This window comes from Salvia splendens, chromosome 5, assembly GCF_004379255.2.
Source record: "Salvia splendens isolate huo1 chromosome 5, SspV2, whole genome shotgun sequence".
Classification (NCBI taxonomy): Eukaryota; Viridiplantae; Streptophyta; class Magnoliopsida; order Lamiales; family Lamiaceae; genus Salvia; species Salvia splendens.
This window is the reverse complement of record NC_056036.1, coordinates 35,197,448-35,219,838: the sequence shown is the minus strand read 5'-3', so window position 1 is coordinate 35,219,838 and position 22,391 is coordinate 35,197,448. Positions and strand designations below refer to the sequence as shown.

At 37.2% G+C, this 22,391-nt stretch overlaps 2 protein-coding genes across 2 annotated transcripts; one reads left to right on the top strand and one right to left on the bottom strand.

Annotated features, from left to right (window-relative positions):
- Nucleotides 1–11,437: 11,437 nt before the first annotated feature.
- LOC121801883 (protein ALP1-like) lies at nt 11,438–13,037 on the bottom strand. Its single transcript, XM_042201335.1, has one exon. It carries the CDS (start codon nt 12,984–12,986, stop codon nt 11,712–11,714), a length of 1,275 nt encoding a protein of 424 aa, XP_042057269.1. The 5' UTR covers nt 12,987–13,037; the 3' UTR covers nt 11,438–11,711.
- Nucleotides 13,038–18,139: 5,102 nt separating this feature from the next.
- Nucleotides 18,140–21,199, top strand: LOC121803649. The gene has a single exon (XM_042203281.1). The coding sequence runs from the start codon at nt 19,240–19,242 to the stop codon at nt 20,407–20,409; it is 1,170 nt and encodes a 389-aa protein (XP_042059215.1). The 5' UTR covers nt 18,140–19,239; the 3' UTR covers nt 20,410–21,199.
- The last annotated feature ends 1,192 nt before the right edge of the window (nt 21,200–22,391 follow it).

The window sequence follows — 22,391 nt, the reverse complement described above, 5'->3', positions numbered from 1 at the left end:
CCATGTATGGTTATGCATAATTGGAATATAACTTTTTTAGAGATCCATTTATCAAATACTAACTATTTACTGGGCATATCAATTCATTATATGTCATTTGGCATGTATAGACTAAGAAATTTTTTCTCCTTGAATGTGAATTATATATATTTCTATTTATCAAATACGGATGTCGTGACGGACATCCCAAAAACACCTTCTACCACGTCATAATGACATCCCACTGCACAATAACGGACATCCCGACGGACAAGCACAATAATAAAAATTCACAAATTAATAATTACAGAATTAAAATTTCTACAAAGCATATATATTTAATTTTTTTTAAAAAATACATAGTTCACCAAAAAAAAACCCATCATAAACCAAAAAAACGATTCAAACAAAGTACATGTTATGCCTTGAATCTGTATAGTTTGCCGCTAGCCGAACGGGGGTCTCGCTACCCAGTCAGGGGGTCAAGGGGGGCGACGCCCCCTTGCCGAGGGCGCGGAGTGCCTCCGGCCCGACAGTATGATATGTTTTTATTTTAGGCCTTCATTTTCGATGATAATACATGCGTTAAAGTTTTTAATATCAGATGTTTTTGTTTTAGGCCTTCATTTTCGACGATAATATATGCGTTAGAGTTTTTTAAAAAAATTGTATATACAGAGTTTGCAACGAGCCGTATATATATAGAGTTTTTTTTTAAAAAAATAAAATCGGAAATTGGAACGTCCGTGTCGGCCTCAAACGTTGCAATAGCGGACGTCCACCGAGAAATCCGCTATTGCAGATGCTCTTAATATCAGTTTGGCACGGAGGTCCACTTAAGATTTTCTCGCGTTTTAGATGTTTTTGATAAATAATCATAAAAAATATAGTCTATTTCATGAAACTGTCATATTCCCGGTCTTCTAGTGGAGACTGGAGAGAACATAAAACATCAAATTAAAATTAAATGTCTAAATCAGTCCCTCTTAACTCTCAAGTATGAATAAATTTTCAAACGGCATAAAACGGACAAACAATAAAAGAGGTAGGATCAAATTAATACGGAGTACATTTTTTTTCAAAAAGTGAATCAAAACAACACAATTTAAGCATGTTAATTATTTTCAAGTTTTCAAAATGTTAACAGAGGAGAGAAACAAATAGTTGCGCTGTTAAATTTCGCCAATTTAAATAAATTTACAATTGACTTGCTGGCAATTTAATCAAAATATAGAGTAAATTGAAATCAATTGTTATTGGTTGGCAAAACAGTTCCACCACATTACCAACTAATCGTGGAAATTTTCAACAGGAACAAAGGTTGGTAAAATTAGAATAAAATCGAGAGTGGGCTCAATCACCATTATCCATTAGACCATTACCAACAACCCCATGGATGAATTAGTCATTATCATATTTAATTTAATTTTTATTTTTATTTGTATTCTATATGATGTTATAGTTTGCTTTGTCTATTTTTTATTTTTTATTTTTGTTAAACTATCACCATTTTACATGGTACCAACCATTGTTAAGACATACTACTATTACTTATATAGTTATATGCAAATGCATTATTTACGTGTCTATGGTTATGTCATAGGAGTATCTAATATGAGCGGTTTTAATGAAAATCGTATTTAAGTTGACAAATGACAAATGTGCATAAGCATAAATAGGAGATGATAGTGTCAGATCAAGTACATAATTATTTCATAAGAATTATAATAATTGAGTTATCATCGAAATGCATAAATATATTCCGTATCATACATATATGTTTGCTAATGAAAATAATTAGATGGAATACGATTTTACAATAACTAAAATATATAAATATAAATATGAATTGATTTTGATTAAAAATAAAATAAGTACAAAAAAAGCAATATAAGTAAATGTGCAGATTATACTTATAAAATATTTTAAATATTCATTTAGGTACCCATAGATTAATATGCAATATGAATCACAAAAATGAAGAATTTTAGGATAAATAAGAGGTAAAATAGAGTACTAGTACTATAAAAAATTATATTCAACTCATAAATAAATAAAAAATAATATAAGTAATATATTAAAAGTTTAGATCTCATAAAATTTTTGAAGGCTTCCTTTTGGTGCACACCTTTGCATCCACTTGGTTCGTTTTGATACGGACCTTTGTATCCAAATCTTGTACTTTTATATGTTTACACGAAGGGGATTACTAGTCTAGATCGCTAGGGTATTTTTCGGCTTGACTCTAATGGATCATTAGGCTTTTGGTCGCATCCTCTCACACCCACCCCTAAATATGCCATTGGAAATGAACAAATAAATATATTGTTCTTACCAAGGACGGAGCTAGGAATTCATATGATGAGTGTTAAAATATGTACACACAAATTTTAAGAATTGAAAGAGAAGCATTTAATGAAAAATTAAAATAAATTTTTATAGCAAGTTATACATACATATATACATAGGGAAATATGAGCAGGGGCAGCCCCTCCTAGCTTAATGCTAGATTTTCCTGGGTTCTTATGTTCTCACATGCTCACGGGTTGCGTTAGCATGATAACTAATTTATAGTAATAACTAATAACTTTCAAGTATGTGTATTAAAATTATCAACATAAAGACATAATTATATCAATACATCATGTAAATTTAAATATCAATACAAAGACATAAGTTTATCAACACAATAATATTGATAAATTTATGTCTTTGTGTTGATATTTTTATCATACAAAATTGATATTAGTTATTACTATAAATTAGTTAGTATTTGATCATACCCCGCTCACAATATATTTATATATGTCTATATATTTGAGAGTCAAATATAATAGAATACTACTACGAGAGTACATGATACGTTTGTTGTTTGTTGCTCGTTTCTATATAAAGTGTGGGCTTGTTGTAATTGATCTGAACCGCTCTTTCTAGCGGATCAGTAATATAAAGTGTAATGATTTATGTTGAGTGGAATTTATTGAATAATCTTAATGAAATTGTGTTGAAAAATAACTGTTTTAAGAATTAATGGGGTGGACAACGGTAAAAAAATTTGTTTGAACTTCAAAGCTAGGTAACCAGTAACATTTGGTACAGTTCAGGAGATTTGGATATATAAAAGCATCACAACGTGGCTTCAAAATGGAGAGACGTAATGGAAAGAGATGAAATAATTGGAGAATCCTGGGTTGAAGGGGTTTGATAGGGTCCTCGTTCTTGTGAATCAGGTCAAGCATATCTCGTCCAACATATCTTCTTGATTTTATTTATTTAGTATATCTTCTATTTTAGTTAGTTATTTTTATGCAATCTTTATCTTTATTGAGTCTAGTTAGTATTCTATAAATTAGAGGTCTATGTACTCTTTTATTGAGAAATAAAGTATAAACTTATTCTCATTCCCGGTTCCGGCGGAAATCGCCCCCTAGCACTTCAACTAGGGTTTATCATGTTCTTCGTTTCGGTGCTCTAGTCGGATAGATCAAGGGTCTATCAGCGTTGATGCCGAAAGCAACAGGTTGTTTGATGGAGGCAACGAACCAAACGAAAACAAAGGGAGGAAGAAACAAAAGATGCTTTTCTCACATAGGTCCGCCCACCCTGTTGTATTCTTATATAGAATCTGAACCAGAGGTTGATAAGATACTTGAGTGATCCGGTCTTTCCACCAGGGTTTGAGCCGCGACAAGAGACTCATATGCGGCATGATAGAGAAGAGAATGATCTACAGCCACAGCATGATAGTGCCATGAGCCCACATCAACAAATGTCAAAAGAGCTTGTTTTTTCGGAAGCTCTACAACATTCCATTGAAGGCAGCAGAAGAGTTACTAGAAGCTCACTAGAAGCTCAGTAAAACTTAAGAAGATGGAAGCAGAGAAAACTTGGGCAGTTGGGAAAAGATGTGGAATGTTAGCAGATGATGAGCAAGCGGTATTTCGAGAGCTAGAAAATGGAGGAGCAAGCAGATAAACCAAGAAAGAGGGGTCGACCCAGGAAATTAAAGCTTTAGCTGCTTTTCAAGTAATCAAGGCTTCCCTTGGGTTGTGTACTTTAACTATGAATGTGTTATGTTGGAATTGTAGAGGAGTGGGGCATAGGAAGAAGGATATAGCAATTAATAAAGACCTGATAAGAGTGGTTTCCTTGGGCTGGTTGAAACTAAACACAAAGAGCTTTAAAGTTAGATCAGATGTGGGTTGGGAGGATGCAGTGGCAATTGATGGAGCAGGAGGGGTGATTACATGTTGGGATTTGAATAAATTTGAAAGGAAAGGAAGCAAGAAAGGAGAAAGATTCATTATGATTCATGGTATTTTGAAAGATTGGGGCTTCGAGTGTGAGATTTTGGTAATGATAAGGAGGGTGGCAGGTTGCTATGGGAAGAATTGATTAGTACCAGAACCAACTCTTTACATCCTCTATTGGTGATGGGGGACTTTAATGAGGTAAGGAGCATTGAGGAAAGCATTGATTGGAGTAACGAGATGATGATTGAAGACCTGCCGCTAATTGGAAGAAAAGGAGTAACTCAAGAAGCAGATTGAACAGAATGTTTTTTGACGTTGAGTGGGCAACCAAATTCCCTGATGCGTCCTTACATGCCTTGCCAAACTCCATTTCAGACCATACCCCGTTGTCACTCTCTTTGATCAAAAGGACAACTGAATTTAGACCTTTTAGATCCGTCAATGCATGGTTCTCTCATCCGGGTTTCATCAAGCTCGTTAGGGAGGATCGGAGTGGAAGAACCTAACCTGTTACAAGAAAGCTAAAAGCACTTCAGCAACCGATACGGAAATGGAACAAGGATTGTTTTGGGAACATCGACGCGGCGATAAGGAGGCTTGAAGAAGACCAGGCTCGTACCCAAAATAAGATCGATTGTGGAATAGGAGACGAGTGTGACATTGCCAGGATAACGGCAATTGAAGCTCAGCTGAACAAGTGGATCAAGTAGGGCTGGGTATTCGGTTTGTCGGTTCTCGGTTAATCGAGACCGAAAATGTCGGTTTTCGGTTAACCAATAACCGAAAATGTCGGTCACGGTTCGGGTCCCGGTTAGGAGTCCAGCTTTGACGTCAGTTATCAATTTAAACTGATTGCCGAACAGATAACCGATTAAGCCCAAAGGCCACGAGCCACATATATTTAGACTCATATTTATATGGGCCACGAGCCACATATAAGCCCAAATGCCATGATTAAATTCACTAAGGAAGAGACTTATCTTTTATAACAATGTTTTGTATTCTTATGTAAAAGTCGATGTGGGATAATCTTAAGATACATAAGTGATTTTGTGGGTTTATGCAATTTTCTTAAATTATGTTTTTAATGAAGGTGAACTCGAAGGTGAGGCATAATTTAAATTTCTATTTAAATAATACAAATAGATTAATAAGATTGTTTTATATAGTTTATAAATTCATTGTTATTTTATTTTATGAGATGTTGGCAAATAGTTTCAGCCTTGCTTGTTAATTTCTTTTTCATTTTTAAATTTCCTATTCTATTTTCTTGGAATAATATTTCCATAAAATCCTAGATTCTATAAATATTAGTACAGTAGATTAGATTAAAAAATAATTTAGTCAAGATTTTTACAACTATGAGTAAAGTTTACATACACCCAATAACGATGAACACACAATGAATAATTTTTGTATTTTATTTTGTTGTGATAGCCTTTTAATTTAATTTAGTGCACTGCCGCAAATATTACTGCTAAAAGGTAAACAAAAAAATGTTGTTTTTCTTTAATTCTATAGTACTCGTAAAAGTATAATGCCACTTTTCTATTTGTTCGTACAAAAACTTTATTTGTAGTAGTAGTATATAAATGTAAGCATAAACTTACCATTGTCCCACGTCGTTATTAACAACAAAGAAAGGAGAGAATAGGCTATTATAAAATGAAGAAAAATGGAAAAAGGTTTTAAATTAATAATAATCCGTTGATGCAATGTGATTGGATGTATCTGAGTTCAAATCTCATGAACAACATAGTTTAGTGAAAATTTTTATGTAATTTCGGTTCCATTGTTTAGCGATTAACTGTTCGGTTCTAACCGAAATAATCGACTCTTTGTCGGTGCCGGTTTCAGTTTTTGTTTTGGAACCGAAACATGGTCGGTTAACCGACTTGTCGGTTCGGTTAGCTCTAAGTGGATGGATAGAAAAGCGAGCTATTGGAAACAGTTAGCCAAAGATAAATGGATTAAAGAGGATCAAACAGATAAGACACGGTAACAGAATTTTCAAGAAGCCGAGAGCAATCAAGATGGAACTCTTGAAATTTTATAAAGAGCTATACAAGCAAAGGTCACCCCCGAGAATCCACTTAGTTGAAGGACTGTTACCTAAGATCACGAGGGAGCAGGCTAACCCTCTTGAGAAAAGGCCAACAGTGGATGAAATTAATAAGGCACTTGATGATTGCGATGGCTCTAAAGCACCCAATTACGATGGTTTTAACTTCATTAAGGAGATGTGGCAGGATTTTGGAGGAGAGGTCTCTACCTTTATTCTGAAGTTCTTTGACACGGGTAAGCTGCCAAATGAGATCAACCACACTTGGGTTACGCTGATCCCTAAAGTGGATGGAGCCATTGACATAAAAGATTTCCGGCCTATCAGTATGATCGGGAGCATTTATAAGATCATTGCAAAAATTTTGGCTAAGAGAATAGCCAATGTTTTACCAGAGTTGATAAGTGAGACGCAATCTGCCTTTGTCAAGAACAGACAAATCCTCGACGGGGCACTGATTGCCAACGAAGTAGTCTGGTGCCTGAAGAAGACAAGACAAAAGGCAGCAATTTTGAAACTTGATTTCCAAAAGGCATACGATACAGTGCAGTGGGACTTCCTTGAAGAGACTCTTGTGGGTATGGGATTTGGAAGAAAATGGATTATCTGGATCATGGAATGTGTTCGAACAGCTTCTATGTCAATCCTAGTTAATGGTTCGCCGACTTCATCTTTTCATCTGCAGATAGGATTGAGACAAGGAGACCCTTTATCTCCATTCTTATTCTTATTAGTGGCAGAGATTTTAGTAGGCTTGTCTGCAGAGGAAAAGATCTTGGTATCCTGAAAGGAGTTGATGTGGGAATAAAACATATCCCAATCACTTATCTCCAATTCGCGGACGATACAATCATCTTCACCCCGACTGATTTCACTACTCTAGAGAATTATAAGAAACTCTTGAAGTGCTTTGAGCTGCTCTCTAGCCTAAGAATGAATTATGGAAAATCAGTGATTATTCCTATTAATTGCGAGGATGAATGGATTGAAGGAACAAGAAATAGTTTGGAGTGTGAAGTTGCCAAGCTGCCAATTACTTATTTAGGTATTCCCCTTGGTGCTAATCCACGCAAGATGGAAGCATGGAAACCTATCATTGACAAGTGGAGAAGAGACTCGCAACGTGGAAAGCGAGAACATTGTCAAAAGCAGGTAGATTGGTTCTGATCAAGTCGGTCCTCAATAACTTACCGACGTATTACCTCAGTCTCTTCAGAATGCCCAAGAAAATAGCAAGACGCCTTATACAGTTGGAGAGAAACTTTTTTTGGGGCAAGACAAATAAAGGAAATGCATGTAGTAGTCTGGTAGCTTGGAATCTCATCCAGAAGCCTATGGATCAAGGAGGGTTAGGAGTAGGGGATCTATACATCAAGAACGCTGCCTTGTTATATAAATGGTGGTGGAGGTTTACAGAGAACCATAGGCCGATAGTCAGATCCAATCACTACTTTGAAGATCTGCACGGGATGGTTGGGAAGGCACAAACAAGTTTATGGAGGCAAATAATAAACTTTGAGAGCTTCAATACAGGGATCCGAGAGGTAGCTAGTAAGGGGATCGACATGAGAGTGGGAAATGGGGCTCAAACGAGGTTTTGGCATGACTTTTGGACGGGGAAGAGAGCCAAGAACCTCTTCCTGAAGCTGTTCTTGCTATCTATGCAGAAAGATATGTTCATAGTGGAGATGGGAGAGTGGGAGAATGGAACATGGAGTTGGTAATTCAGGTGGAGAATGAAGCTTTTTGCTTGGGAAGATGAACTAGTTGGGGATCTGTGAATCGAACTAAGTTGAGAGCAAACATGAGTGATTGAGAGAGTGTGGGTCTTTGACAAATCAAATAGCTTTTCTGTTTCTAACTTTGTGTTGCAGGTTGCTCGGAATTTAGATAGTGACGATGCTGCCGGGAGAAATGGATGTCTTGCCTGGAGAAAGGTTGCACCACCGAGAGCACAACTATACGTATGGTTCGTTCTGCAGGGGCGACTCATGACTAGGACAAGCTACTCAGATTTGGTTCTTCAGAAATTGAAGATGATCGATGCACTTTTTGCAAGGAGGAGCCGGAGACCTTAGAACACATTTTCTTCAGCTGCAGAGTCTCTAGTAGCCTATGGTATTACTGCTGCAACAGATGGAATATATCCTTTTGCTTACCCAAAGAACCAGTAGCATGCTTCCTTTCTTGGTTGGGCACTCCTTTCCACAAGTTTGACAAAAAGTTGTGGATCTCTTTAATTTATGTGATATCATGGTCGATTTGGTTTATTCGGAATAAAATGATATTTCAAGGTTTTGAACCAAATTGAGACTTCAAGAAGAAAATGTTAATCTTGCGACTTCACTCGTGGATTAGGAGTTGGTGCCTAAGGTTTGCACTCTCACTCACCTCATCAACTGAAGATTTGAGAAATATCAGATATTGGAATGAAGATTAAAGTAGCAGGTTTGTTGCTTGGTGAAGCTCGGGGTTTGTCTTTTCTATCTCTTCTTCTCTTTTTGGTTGCGTCTTTGGGGTGTTGCTGCTTGGTTTGTTTGTTTCTCATTTGTGGTTTGTAGGCCTTCTTGTGTTAGTTGTTATTATGTTGTTTTTGCTTGCTTATTGATTCTCCTGTGTATATTGGACCTTTGCTCGCCTCTTATGGTTTTGAGCCTTTCTTAATGCATCAAAAAAGAGATGAAATTTAAAGGAAAGCTTGTGAATGGCGTAACCATTCTCATTGTTTTGAATTTTGTATTTGTATCTGGAGTATTAGAATAATTTAGTTGAAGCTGCATATGATTTTATTTATCTAAAAGAAAAAGTAAAGCAAATATGTTGGGGAGTTTGAGTAAATCATGAAAATATATTAAAAAATATCACTATTATCTGTTCACTTTGGGTAGTACTCCCTCTGTCCCATTAAAAATGAAACGTTTTATTTTTTAGATTGTCCCATTAAAAATGAAATGTTTCTTAAAATGGAAACAACTCTATCTCTATTTTTTCATCTCTATTACTTTATCATCTCTTCATTAACTTACAAAGAACACTACATAAAATCTCGTGCAAATTCTCAAATGTTTCATTTTTAATAGAACAAAGGGAGTATATCTTTTCGGTACGTAGATTAAGGAATAAATATTTAATAGTACATGTGAAGTGGGGAGATTAAAGTAAGAGAAGAAGAGAGAACAAAATAAGAGACATGAAAAAGTATGAAAGAATTGCTTTTTATCAAATATAATTAGAACGTCCTGAAAAGGAATACTACGACTCTATTAACACAGAACGGAGGGAGTATCTTTTAGTTACAAAATTTATGTGTTTATGCAAGTGTAAAACCTCAAATCCGGCGAACAAAATATTCACCACACTATATAAGCTCAGTACCAACAAGACGATACAATTACAAATTACTATTTCATTTGTCTCATAATATATGTCATATTTTTAAAAAAAAATTGTTTCACAAAAAAAATGTCATAATTTTTTTTTTGAAAAAAAACCTCTCCCATTGATATAAATATGTTATTTTCTCTTTTCACCTAACACAAAACAATATAATACTGTATCTTCTAAAATTTCATGTCATTTCCCAAATATAACATCTAATACGAGACGTAGAATTTCATGTCATTTTCCAAATATAACATCTATTACGAGACGTAGAGACTACATAAACTAGACTAGCATCCGTGTCTTCCATAACTTACCAATCATCAAAGTCAACTTTCTAAATTCAGTGGACCTAATCAACTCAACCTATACAACAAAGACTATCTATGCGTTTTGGTTTTATCATGTCAAAATATAATACTATAACAGTTAATTAATTAATACAGTACCTACCAAATATGTACATATAAACTTTTATCAAATTCTATAAGTTTAACCCATCTAAAAAAACATTACAAAATAGTATGTCGGTCAAAATCAAGTTTGACTAGTCCAACATGCCAACAGTTTGCACAAGATTCGACTATATGAATTGGACCCTGTCCATTTCTCTTTATCCATCCTTCAGAAAAAAAAGTAGAAGAATGTAGAACCATACTATTACTCGTTTCCTTTTACACTAAATAAATAATTATAATCAACCATGTCAAATACTTGTGCAGGGGAAAGCAAAACCAGGACCTATTCCAAGAAGCAAAGTCTTTGACAGTAAACAGCCCTGTAAAATATCAACACATACATGATTGACTTAGTTCTGTTTCCAGAAAATCGAGCAGCAAGATTTGAGAGACTGGCTGCAAAGCAGATACGTATGCATATATATTGCAGAAGAACTTACTGCTCTACTATCAGTAGCAGAAAGGTGAATAGCCAAGATCGCATTATTCTGCTATTAGTCCAAGTCATTCGTGTATCCATGTGCTCTATCTGTCGGCTGTTTCTTTTCCTTCATATCTTGTTTTTCATACTCGTAGATTATACTCAAGCAGGAGTTCATACCATGACATGACAGTCAGATAATCAACGAGGGTCATATTCTGATGCCCTCGTTAATCAAGTTGCTCAGTCTTGAATCATGTATATAAACAAGGCACAGAGCAAATCATGAATCAGTGGCTGGAAAGTGACTTTAGTCACCTGCTAAAAAGCAACACTAACTCCCAAGGCAGCATCTGGTAGTTCATGAGCTTATAGTGAAGGCCTTCCAACACTAGTTATTGATCATTTGATCCTATCTCTAGATTCCCACTACAAGTTCACTCTCACAGATAAACTGTTTCAGCTCAACTTATGGTTTTCTGATAGCATAGTAAAAGAGGTGAATGCTAGAAAGTTTTTTATCCAGGAAACAACTGGTAACACAGTAAATGCTGTTCAAGATTTCAGTTCTTCCTGTTACACTTTCAATAACCCCATGCAATATTTTCGCCATTTGTGAACTGAAATCTTGAACAGCATTTGTGTTCCACAAACAGTGCAGCCTCTTTAAATCGATTAACTTGTAGAGATAGATAACACAACATATAATTGACTGTCCAACGATACAAGCAGAAGCAATTCTAATCCATTTATATTGCAAGGAAAGAAACACACAGAGATTTGCTCAGTGGTTTCTCGGGTTACTGATTTCCCTATCCAATACCACATACAGGTAACATTGTTCAAAGATGACAATGTGACCCTCCATTTAACTAAACTAGAAAAAACTGTTATGATCACTAAAATTAAAGGGAATCATCCACAATCCTATTTCAACAATGATCCAATAATATTATTGAAGTTATTATACCATTTACAGAGCATGCATCTTCCTACTCTAAACCAATAAACCAATGGAACCAAGAAAAAGGAATGCTCACTTTACAATATCAAGAATTGGAGAAAACAGCTTTTCTTCCACAGCTACTTTGCCATTTCTTCCAGAAGAATAACCCAAAAATGTCAGCCATGCTCTTCACATTGCCACCTAACTCAAATCAATTCGAACAATCTAAGCTTCTGGCTCTCGTAGACAATGCATTTCGAATAACAAATGCGTTCTCTTCAACCAAGTTCCCCTCGAGCCTAGCCACATTTTGATCATGAAGAAAAGCGCCATCATCCCATTCGTGGCAAAATGCAGAGTAATCCTCCCTTGATATCAACATATTATGCAGTATAGAACAAGCACCAATACAAGCCACTGCAGCCTTATACTCTGCCTTGATAGGCCTCCTATCCAAAACACCCCAATTCCTCAAACTCGCCATCGCCTTATACGAGGAAACTTGCATCAAAGAATGAGCCTTGTTGAGATTCTCCTCAACTGATCCGGGCTTAGGATCGACAAAGGGTACTAGCAGCCATGGAAGCAGCGGATACTCCCCACTCCCAACTAGATATTGAGGCACATCCACATCATTCACTCTAACAACCCTCTGTGAGTTCAAGATTTTCCCTTTCTCAACGTCCTTATAGAAATTGGTCGATTTTAGGATGTTTAAATCAGTCTTACCGCCGCTAAAACCGGCTATAATGCTTAGAATTCTGGATGATGAATCGACGACGATTTGGGCGGCAATGCTCTGTTTCCAATGATTAGGGATTGAATTTCTGCTAGCCTTTTTGATATCGAATTCAAACCTAGCGCAGCTGACGACTCCGCAGCAATTGGGGAGGCCGGTGAGGGTTTCAAATTGAGAGGAGACGGATTCCAATTCGATGGGGCCGGGAAACCCGACCCAGAAGCGGTAGTTGGTGCAGAGCTGCTTGACGCAGAATTTGGAGTCGGCCTCGGGGACTCCGAAGCGGGCGGAGATCTCGCGGTGATCGGCCCCGGTGGCGAGGCGGTAGAGGCCGATTCCGAGGCGGGTCTCGGCGGGGAGGTCGAGCGGCGAGTCGACGGGGTCGCGGCAGTCGAGGAGAGGCTCGAGGAGGCAGCAGAGCCACTCGAAAGTGGCGGATTTCATGTTGAAGAGGCGCTTGAAGGAGTCGGGGTTGCGGCCGACGCGCGAGGCGGCGGCGCCGTCGTCTGTGTCGGGGAGGGGGCGCTTCCGTTTACGGGAGAGTGAGAGGGCGGCGGCGGCGAGGAAGTGGTGGAGGAAGGGAAAGAGGGGATGGTGGTGAGGTGAGGGATTGGGTGTGGCGATGGAGAGGGTGTTTGAGGGAGGGAAGAAGAGGAAGATTATGATGAGGATTTGGGAAATTAGGGAGGAAATCAAGGCGGCCAGAGATGGGGAATTCATCGGAATTTGTTTCTCGGCGTCGCGCATTCCGATTCCAACCTCAACCCTCACGACCACGCACGCACGCACGCACGCACGTGTTTAATATGCCTCGTCTTGCAAAATTAGTAATCAACGTATAGAAATAAATTAATTATATTATGGAATTAATTCATCTTATATTTCATTCCAAACTTTATATTATGGAATTAATTCATCTTATATTTCATTCCAAACTTTGTACCACTAGTAGTGGGGTTCGGTTTGCTAGATTAAATAATATCAAGATATAATCTATAATTGAATTATGAGATTATTTAAGTCATAGAGAGTTAGTTATAACTAATTATCTCATGATTATCCATTGAGTTGTTGAATTGAATCTCATGAACCAAACACAAGAGTACATATTTAATCAGATATTCAATCTTGCAAACCGAACACCACATAGTTGATTACCCAAAAGTTGTTCATTTGGTGTTCATAATCATAATAATCGGCCTCATTTCATTTATAATTCAAATAATTACACATCAGTTGTTCATTGGACTTCTCATCATTATATAGGAGTATTTACCTACAAAACAATTACAACTAGAAAATGCTTTCTTTGAGAGCACAAACAAAATGTGGCATTAATATTAACATATACTCCCTCCTAGCGATGGGAACTCGGTTGGTTCGGCACTAACCGAACTGACAACTCGGTTAACCGAGATAGAAGCACTTCCTAACCGAATAGCCGGAACCGAATTTTAAAAAAAATGTGGTTCATAGGTATCGATCCTTGGACATTGCATACGAAAAATTCCTACCCTAGCCACCACTTGCGCTACATTGCATTTTTGGTATTTAAATTTGTAGAAAGAATTATGTGTATACTTTGTATTAGAAATAAAAAAAAATAAAAACTAACTATTTATAATATGCTTAATCTGACGAAACAAAAAAGTTTACAACCTATTCAATCCAAAAAATTAAATTGTTTAAAAAAGTACTCAAATAACTCCAAACTCAAATCTTCCAAAACAACAAGGTCAATTAATCAAAATATACAACCTACTTATAATATGCTTAATCTAAAAGTTCAAATATTATGTTCAATCCAAAAGTTGATATATTAATAAAAAACAATTCCAAGTTAAAAAATTCCAAAATAATAAGGTCAATCCATCAAAGTTTACAACCTACTCAATTCAAAAACCATTCAAAGTTCAAATATTCAAAATAAAAACCCTCCCGGTTCAATATTTTCAAATTCCAAAACAAATGCACGATAAATTTAACTTTCATCATGATCACTTGAATAAGTTCTTTCCAATTCTCCCAATTCTGCATCGTCCAATGGCCACGTCACTTTGCCATCCTTATGGAGTGCCTCCACCGCTATCAAAAATATTGAATTAAAGAAAAGAAGTTAAAAATGAAGAATAAATAAATATATTAGTAAATAGCAATGAATTACTCACTTTCAAAGTATTGCTTTCTCAAAAATGGTATTGGTTCTCCTTCTTCTTCCATGAGATCGGCAGAACTTGAACTAGACCTCAACCAATCCTTAGAGCATATTAAAGCTTTTACCATTTCGGGTGCCAAAGAGTTTCTAAATATCGACAGCACACGCCCCCATGCTGAATGCCGACTCAGAAGCAACGCTTGATATAGGAACAACAAGGATATTTTTATCCATCTCTGATAGAATAGGAAAGTAAATACTATATGTCTTCCACCACAAAAGAATGCCAAAAGGCTCATGTTCATTTGCCTTATATTGCTTCTCTGCAAATTAACGAGTGAGCTCTGAGCTACCATCTTCATCATCTTCCTCACTAGCAACGCAGAGAATGTTACAAGAACTTTAACCAAGAATCGCAGATCAGTCGATCTATTTGACATTTGGCTAGCTGAAGTTGTTCGTGGTTGTGTTTGGTCAGCCACTGGAGTGAATTCTTTCTTGTACAACTCAAATAAGTCAAAAGATTGACTTTCTCAAATCTGCGAACTCATTTGCCCGTGCGTCACCATACACCTTCTTCAAACAAAACTTCACATGCTTCATCTTTTGTCTAGGATCCAACATTGCAACAATGTTTAGAATTTTTTTCATGTTTGGATTTAGCTCATTTTGCTCTAACCAATACTTACCAAGCTTTTCCATTATCTTCTTGGCCACGTATCTAACCTCAGCATCTTCATCATCTCCAACCTTTTAATGATAAGGAATATGTCACACATCTCCATAAAAAATGAATGTGATGTAGCATGTGGTGCCAGAGACAAGACGAGTCATAACATAAAACGATTGGAGAAAACTACACATCTTCCTCACTTCAATCCAATCTTTTTCTCTAGGTACGCCAACTGTGAGGTCGTTGTGTTTTAGGTTTCTCAAATCCCTACCAAACTGGGGAGTGACGTTGCTGAACAGCTTCATAGTCGGCTCATATGGCAATGCCGCCTCTAGCATTAAGTAAGTCGGGTTCCATCCAGTTTTGTTAATTTGGCGTTCGGGTCGCCCGGGTCGAGACCAGCACCGCCCCAACATGGGTGGGTTGATCGAGATGCATGGGTCGCGCTGGGTCGGCTGGGTCGAGCGTTTCGGGTGGGTCGCCCTAACGGCTAATACATGCTTCGCAGTTAAAATTTTAAGGTAATTCCCCAATATTTTCTTATGTAAATCTTTTCCTTTTTGCTGCTGAATTTTTTTACTAAATTAAACATTAATATAAAAGTAAATTTACCTAAAAATCTGCAAATCTTTGATATCTCAAATATCTCACACGGATCATTCTCAATCTCAATTCAATAATCTCTCTATATATGCACGCACACATCAAAATTTTCAACTCAAACCCTACTTTCTACACTTCATAATTCTGCCTCCTCTGCATTCCTAAACACATAAACAATTCAACGATCGTGTTTGCTGCCACTCTTTATATATTCCTTTGTTTAATCAAGGTATTGTTCTAACTTTCATCTTCTTTTAGAATTTTGTGTGCAGGAGTTAATTTTAAATTTAGGTCGGACCCTACAAATGATTGCAACTTGTACCACTTTATCTACCTATATGTAGGCATGCACAAACCGACCCGGCCCGGCGGTTAACCGGCGGTTCAGAACCGCCGGTTCATGAACCGGAACTGGGCCCGGAACCGGCGGGTTGAACCGGCAGAAGGGTCGCAGGGTCATAAGGGCCGGTTCAGGTTCGGCAATATCTTGAACCGTGAACCGGCGGTTCGGCGGTTCGAACCGCCGGTTCAAAGGGTCGAACGGCATAGGGTTCGTAGGGGTTCGTAGGGGTTCAAAGTAAGGATTGGTATGAACCGGCGGTTCGCCGGTTTTGGGCGAAAACCGCCGGTTTTGGACGAGAACCGGCGGTTCCGACCGGTTTCCGCCGGTTCCGGAAGCTTTTCAGGCGTAGTGGCTAGGTGAGGTCAGAAACCGGCGGTTTGTGTCGGAAAACCGTGGACCAACCCGCCGGTTTTGTGGAAAAACCGCCGGTTTTGTGGTTGAACCGCCGGTTCAGGCGGTAAACCGGCGGTTCGGCCGAAAATTTGAAAATTTGAAATTTGAATTTTTTTTTTATTTCTTCCAATTTTATTCCTATACATACCCCACTTCTCCTTCATATTTCCTTACCTCATTCTTGTGTTAACAAGGATTTCATTCTCAATCTCCATTTCTCTATTCTCTCCTCATTCTCTCTAATTGCGCAAGTTTAATTCTACACTTTCTGACCACTACTATATTTGTTGTGCTCATAATTTACCACTTCTTTTATACTTTATACATATTGCATTCCAAGTCAATATTACTTTTCATTTATCAATATATTCAATATGTCTTCTTCTCGTGGTGGATCGGGACGTGGTGATCGGGGCAAGGGAATAGCCCAAGATCAAAGCACTACGCGTCCCTCAAAATCTCGACGACCTAGTCGTCGAGATGTTATGGAAGAGGTTTCCCGATTGGCAGCCGAACGCATGCAAGTAAGTAATGAAAAATTTGTTTTCCAATTCACATGCACAAAATTTCATTAATTTTTTTTTTGCGTTCATACTTTTAACTTCTACGTACATAATATTTGTAGATGGAAGAAGATCATAGGACCGCCATGCTACTCGCTGAAATGCAACAAGGTGGGGGTAGGGGAGGTCGTTCCCAACAAGATGAGGAGTTCGACGTTACTATATCGTCGGACTCGGACAACAACGAGGATAGATCGCATTCTCGTATTCCTTCTAGCACCGGCGGAAATGAGGAGATGCCTCCCCCTGCACCCACTAACACGGCAAAAGCTTTGAAATCGGACATTTTTATCAAACACTACAAGAAGGTAAGAGAACTACGTGGACTTTGATTCCCTAATGCAAATGAGCAATTGGGATACGTAGGCACCTCAACTTAAATTTTTTAATTTAAGTTGAGCTCAAGTCCTTTTTCTTTTATTTCTTTTTTTTTCCCATTAATTCCTACTTTAAAAATATGCAAATACAATTACATAATTGTATTTGTATATACTCTAGTCGATGAAGTATATTTCTCTATACGGCTAAATGAGGGAAACTTTTGACAATTCTACTATAATTGTTGATTGTTAGACGAAACTCAACATTTAAAGTTGAATTGCTAAAGGTGTCCTTAATTTAGTTATGTAGAAAGATCTTCTTCGCCGGTTAAGAGTATATATATAATACACTTATACGTTTAAGAACTTCAACGTCATTTCTTGTCATTTGTAATTAGTTCTTCACTAGTAGTCTCATTTGTATTTAAATTTTGTTTAAGACTTCAAGACCGCCATATGTTTTCAATTTGTAATTGTTGTAACTTGTAACGTGTAATTTGTAAACATGCAATTTCAATAAAATTGCAACTTTAGCCGTATTTTTTTCAATTTTATTTACTCACATTGCATACAAAAACAAACTTGAAAAGTGTAATTTAATTTGATTAAAATTGAAAAGTTGAAAAATGCAAAAAAAAAAAAAAAAAAAAAATTCGTCGAACCGCCGAACCGGCTGTTCAAGCCGAAAACCGGCGGTTTTGAACCGCCGCGTAACCCGCCGATTTTTTGAACCGGAACCGGAACCGCCGGGAGCTAGGCGGGCCGGTTCAGGTTCGGCAATTTCTCGACCCTTGAACCGCCGGTTCAGGCCCGGAACCGGCGGTTTACGACCCTTGTGCATGCCTACCTATATGTTATATGTATTGAAACTTGAGTCTAGATGAGGAGTTAATTTTAATTTTTTTATGTAACTTTATTTTTCCTACTTTTTGTATAGAACTATAGATCATGTAATATTTTATTGAATTGTAGATCCATGTATATTGTATAATTAAATTGAATTGTAGATCCATGTATATTGTATAATTAAATTTAATTGTAGATCCATGTATATTGTATAATTAATAACAGCCAAAAATTATTTGAACATCATTGATCACGTAATATTTTTTTGAATTATGGAATATAGATTCATCATGACTATCGTCTGTTGTACTTGTAGAATTTCTTAAAGCCTGAATCGTTTGTTGTACCATGCAGTTTGCTAGTTGTTTTTCTTTGGTCAAAATGAGAGTTTTAGTTTCTAAGACATAGTAACATATGTTTGTGACGATGAATATCTGCATTCTTCAACACCACTCCCAAATGTTTTTTTAGTAGTAAATGCATGCTTTCTTATCCATACATCATAACATGTATATTTTTTTTATCACAGTCAATATAAGATGGCTCAAGATCCTGCAAGAAAATACGCAACTCCAAATCCAAAGACTAGATATTTATTTACGTGTAATTTTTGCTCAAAGAATATAACATTAGGGGTTCGAAGGGTCAAGGAACACTTGGTCGGTGGTTTTAAAAATGTCACGGCATGCCCTAAATGTCCATCACATGTGAGAGATGAGATTATAGAGTTCATGAAGAAAAAAGAGTGCTAAACTGGATCAAGATCTTCCGTCAGCATCACAAGGTAGGCAGGATTTTGAAGATTTAACCTTTGGAGATGACGAAGAGGATGATGTTGGTAATACAACAATTAAATCGAAGAAGCCGAGGACGAAAGGTGCTTTGGATGTATATTACGACCGCGTTCCAGCAAAAGGAGTCCAAGTACAAAAATTGAGCAAGGGAAAACAACAGACGATAAATGATGTTCAGGGAAAAGAGTTACATGACAGGGCTTGCACTAAATTGGCTAAATGGTTTTATGAAGCCGGAATACCATTTAATGCTGCTAAGCACGAAAGCTTTAAGATTGCCATTGAATCTGTTGGACAGTATGGTCCCGGTATGAAGCCACCGAGTTATCATGAACTGAGAGTGCCTTTGCTGAAGAAAAAAGTTGAGAGTGTGAGTGCTCTCGTAAAAGAGCATAGAGATGATTGGGCAACTTATGGATGTTCAATTATATCTGATGGGTGGCGTGATTCTGTTTCTCATAAAGAAATTATCAACTTCGTAGTGAATTCGCCAAAAGGTTCAATTTTCATCAAGTATGTCGATGTGTCTGACATTGTAAAAGATGCAAACGCTCTGGTAGCAATGTTCGAAGAGATGATTGATTATGTTGGAGTGATCCAAATCGTGACGGATAATGCCTCCAATTACAAGAAAGCTGGAATGACGCTGCAAGTAAGGATACCCTCACTGTTTTGGTCTCCATGTGCAGCACATTGCATCGATTTGATGCTTGAAGATATTGGTAAAATACCGCTTATCAATGGTGTGATAAAAAAGTCAATAGCTTTGACCGGTTATATTTACAGTAAGATGGGCGTGCTGAACATGATGAGAAGATATACGAATAAGAGAGAGTTACTTAGGCCGGCAGTCACTAGATTTGCTACTTCCTTCATCACTTTGAGGTCCATCCATAACCAGTGGCAGAATCTCAGAAAAATGTTCACCAGTGATGAATGGACTACTAGTCAGTGGTACAAAGAGGCATCCGGAAAACAGGCAACTACTACTGTGTTGAATGATGCTTATTGGAGACATATTGTCCATGCACTCAAATTGGGTTCTCTTCTTATTGAGGTATTGAGAATGGTTGATGCAGAGCGCAAGCCCGTGATGGGTTATATTTATGAGGCTATGGATCGTTGTAAAGAGACCATTTCCAAGTCATTCAAAGGAAACGAAGACAAGTATAAGAGAGCATTTGATGTAATTGACTCTAGATGGAATGATCAATTGCACAAACCATTGCATGTTGCAGGTCATTACTTGAATCCAACAGTCTTTTATAAAGACGTGAAAGGTATTTTGGCTTGTTCAGAGGTTATCGAAGGCTTGCACGAGTGTATTCTAACACTGGTTCCCGACATAAATATGCAAGATCAGATCATGAAAAAGGAAACGGCTTTGTATCGGGACGTTGTTTCCTGTTTCGAAAATCCTTTAGCTATTCGACATAGAAATCAAATGGCACCAGGTAAATATTATCATATTTTTCATTAAACTATTTATTTGATTGATAAATGATATACTAAATATTTCTCTATCTTGTTTTCTTCAGCTGAATGATGGAAACATTATGGGTCTAAGGCACCAAATTTGCAAAACTTTGCAATTCGAGTCTTGAGCCTAACTTGTAGTGCTACTGGCCGTGAGAGGAATTGGAGTACTTTTCAACATGTAAGACTTGAAATTTGTGCTTATATTTGTGAGAAGCTAATATATGTTATTTTTACCTTTTCATTTACAGATTCATAGCAAAAAGAGGAATCGTTTGGCACAAGAACGATTAAACAACTTAGTGTTTGTGAAGTACAACAGGGATCTTGAGGAAGATTCAACATACAAAACGTCACTGATCCTATACTCCTAAGTGACATTGACGATAGTAATGAATGGTTAATGGGTAGGATGGAGGGGGAGGATGAGGATGCGGGGGTGATGATTTTGTCTTCCAAAATGAGTCGCTCAGATGGAAAGATGTTAGTAGAGCTTCTGGTGTGTTGGAGTCATCTCACAATACTAGAGGCAACACAAATACTCGAGATCATGCCTCAAGCTCCAAGTCTATTCGTATTCTTGTGGATGAAGATGAAGAGAATGAAGATATAAACTTGGTTGGAGCAGAATTTGATGAAGGAGAAGATGACTATCATCTAAGTGAAGATGATATATAACTTTCTTTTGACATATTCAGACAATGGTTTCAATTATTTATTTTGTGTTATACTAATGACTTATGAATTGTTTTGATATTTTGATAATTTCTATTTTTCACTTTATCTCTATTCACATGAATTACGTCTACATTTATATTATTTAATATATTATAAATATTAGAGTAATATATTTATTTGATTTAATATTAAAAGGCAAAAAAAATAGCCTAGATTAGTGGGTCTCTCGACCCAGTCGACTCGTCGACCCGAATTTTCACCTTATCGACCCGGTGCGACCCTCGACCCTAACAACACTGGTTCCATCTAGTAGATACATCTTGACACAAGAATTTTTTAGTATCAACCTTACATACCTTGGCAATATCCTTAAAGCCTTAGACCTTGCTGATGAATCCTTTATCCATTTCACGGCTTCTTTATCTCATACAACAGTCATGCCTATTTGTTTCATGCCGTCTTTGACAACCAAGTTAAGTATGTGTGCAACACACGTCTGATGAAAATATTGTCCATTGGAAACAAGCATACCTCTCGCATTAAAGGTGAACTTCATTTCCTTGATTGCTACACCATTGTTTTTAGCATTGTCCATGGTGCAACAAAAAAGCCTCTAAATGCCCCAGTTCGTAAGAGCCTTTATCAACACCTTAGCAATATCATCCCCCTTATGACTAGTAATATCAAAGAAGCTGATTATTTTCTTGTGCAACCTCCATTCCTTGTTGATGAAATGTGATGTAACACAAATAAAGCTTGTATTATTAACTCCAGTCCAACAGTCGGTGGTAATTGATACTCTACTCATGTCTGGTCCGGAGAAAACCAATTTCAATAGTTCCCTCTTCTCTAGAAACATCTCCACACAATCTGATCTTATCGTGTATCTGCTCGGGATCTTAAAGTTTGGTAACATATCACGGCAGAATAAACGAAATCTCTCTCGTTCCACGAATCTGAATTGTTGTTCATCAAGAACAATCATCCTGCATAAAGCATATCTACCCCTTTCTTGGATGTCTTGCCGCAATTCATCTTGGCTGAGTGGTGTTTGATTCTTTTCCGCTTCATGTTTCTTCAAACATGAAGCATGATACTTCCACATAGCAGATGTGCCATTGTTTTTCGGATCAGCAGCTATCAACGTTTCACACCTTTTGCATTTTCCTTTTTGAATTGAATCTTCAACCACTCTATCAAATTCTTTCCATATATCCGACCTCACTACGTGTTTACGCTTTCTTGATGCCGGCGGCGCCATTCCCTCTCCCTCTCCCTCGAGCCCTAGTTCTTCAACTTCAATATCTT

Excerpts from the sequence above, each read along its gene's own strand:
- LOC121801883 (XM_042201335.1), bottom strand. The coding sequence starts at position 12,986 with ATGCGCGACGCCGAGAAACAAATTCCGATGAATTCCCCATCTCTGGCC.
- LOC121803649 (XM_042203281.1), top strand. The coding sequence starts at position 19,240 with ATGAAGCCACCGAGTTATCATGAACTGAGAGTGCCTTTGCTGAAGAAA.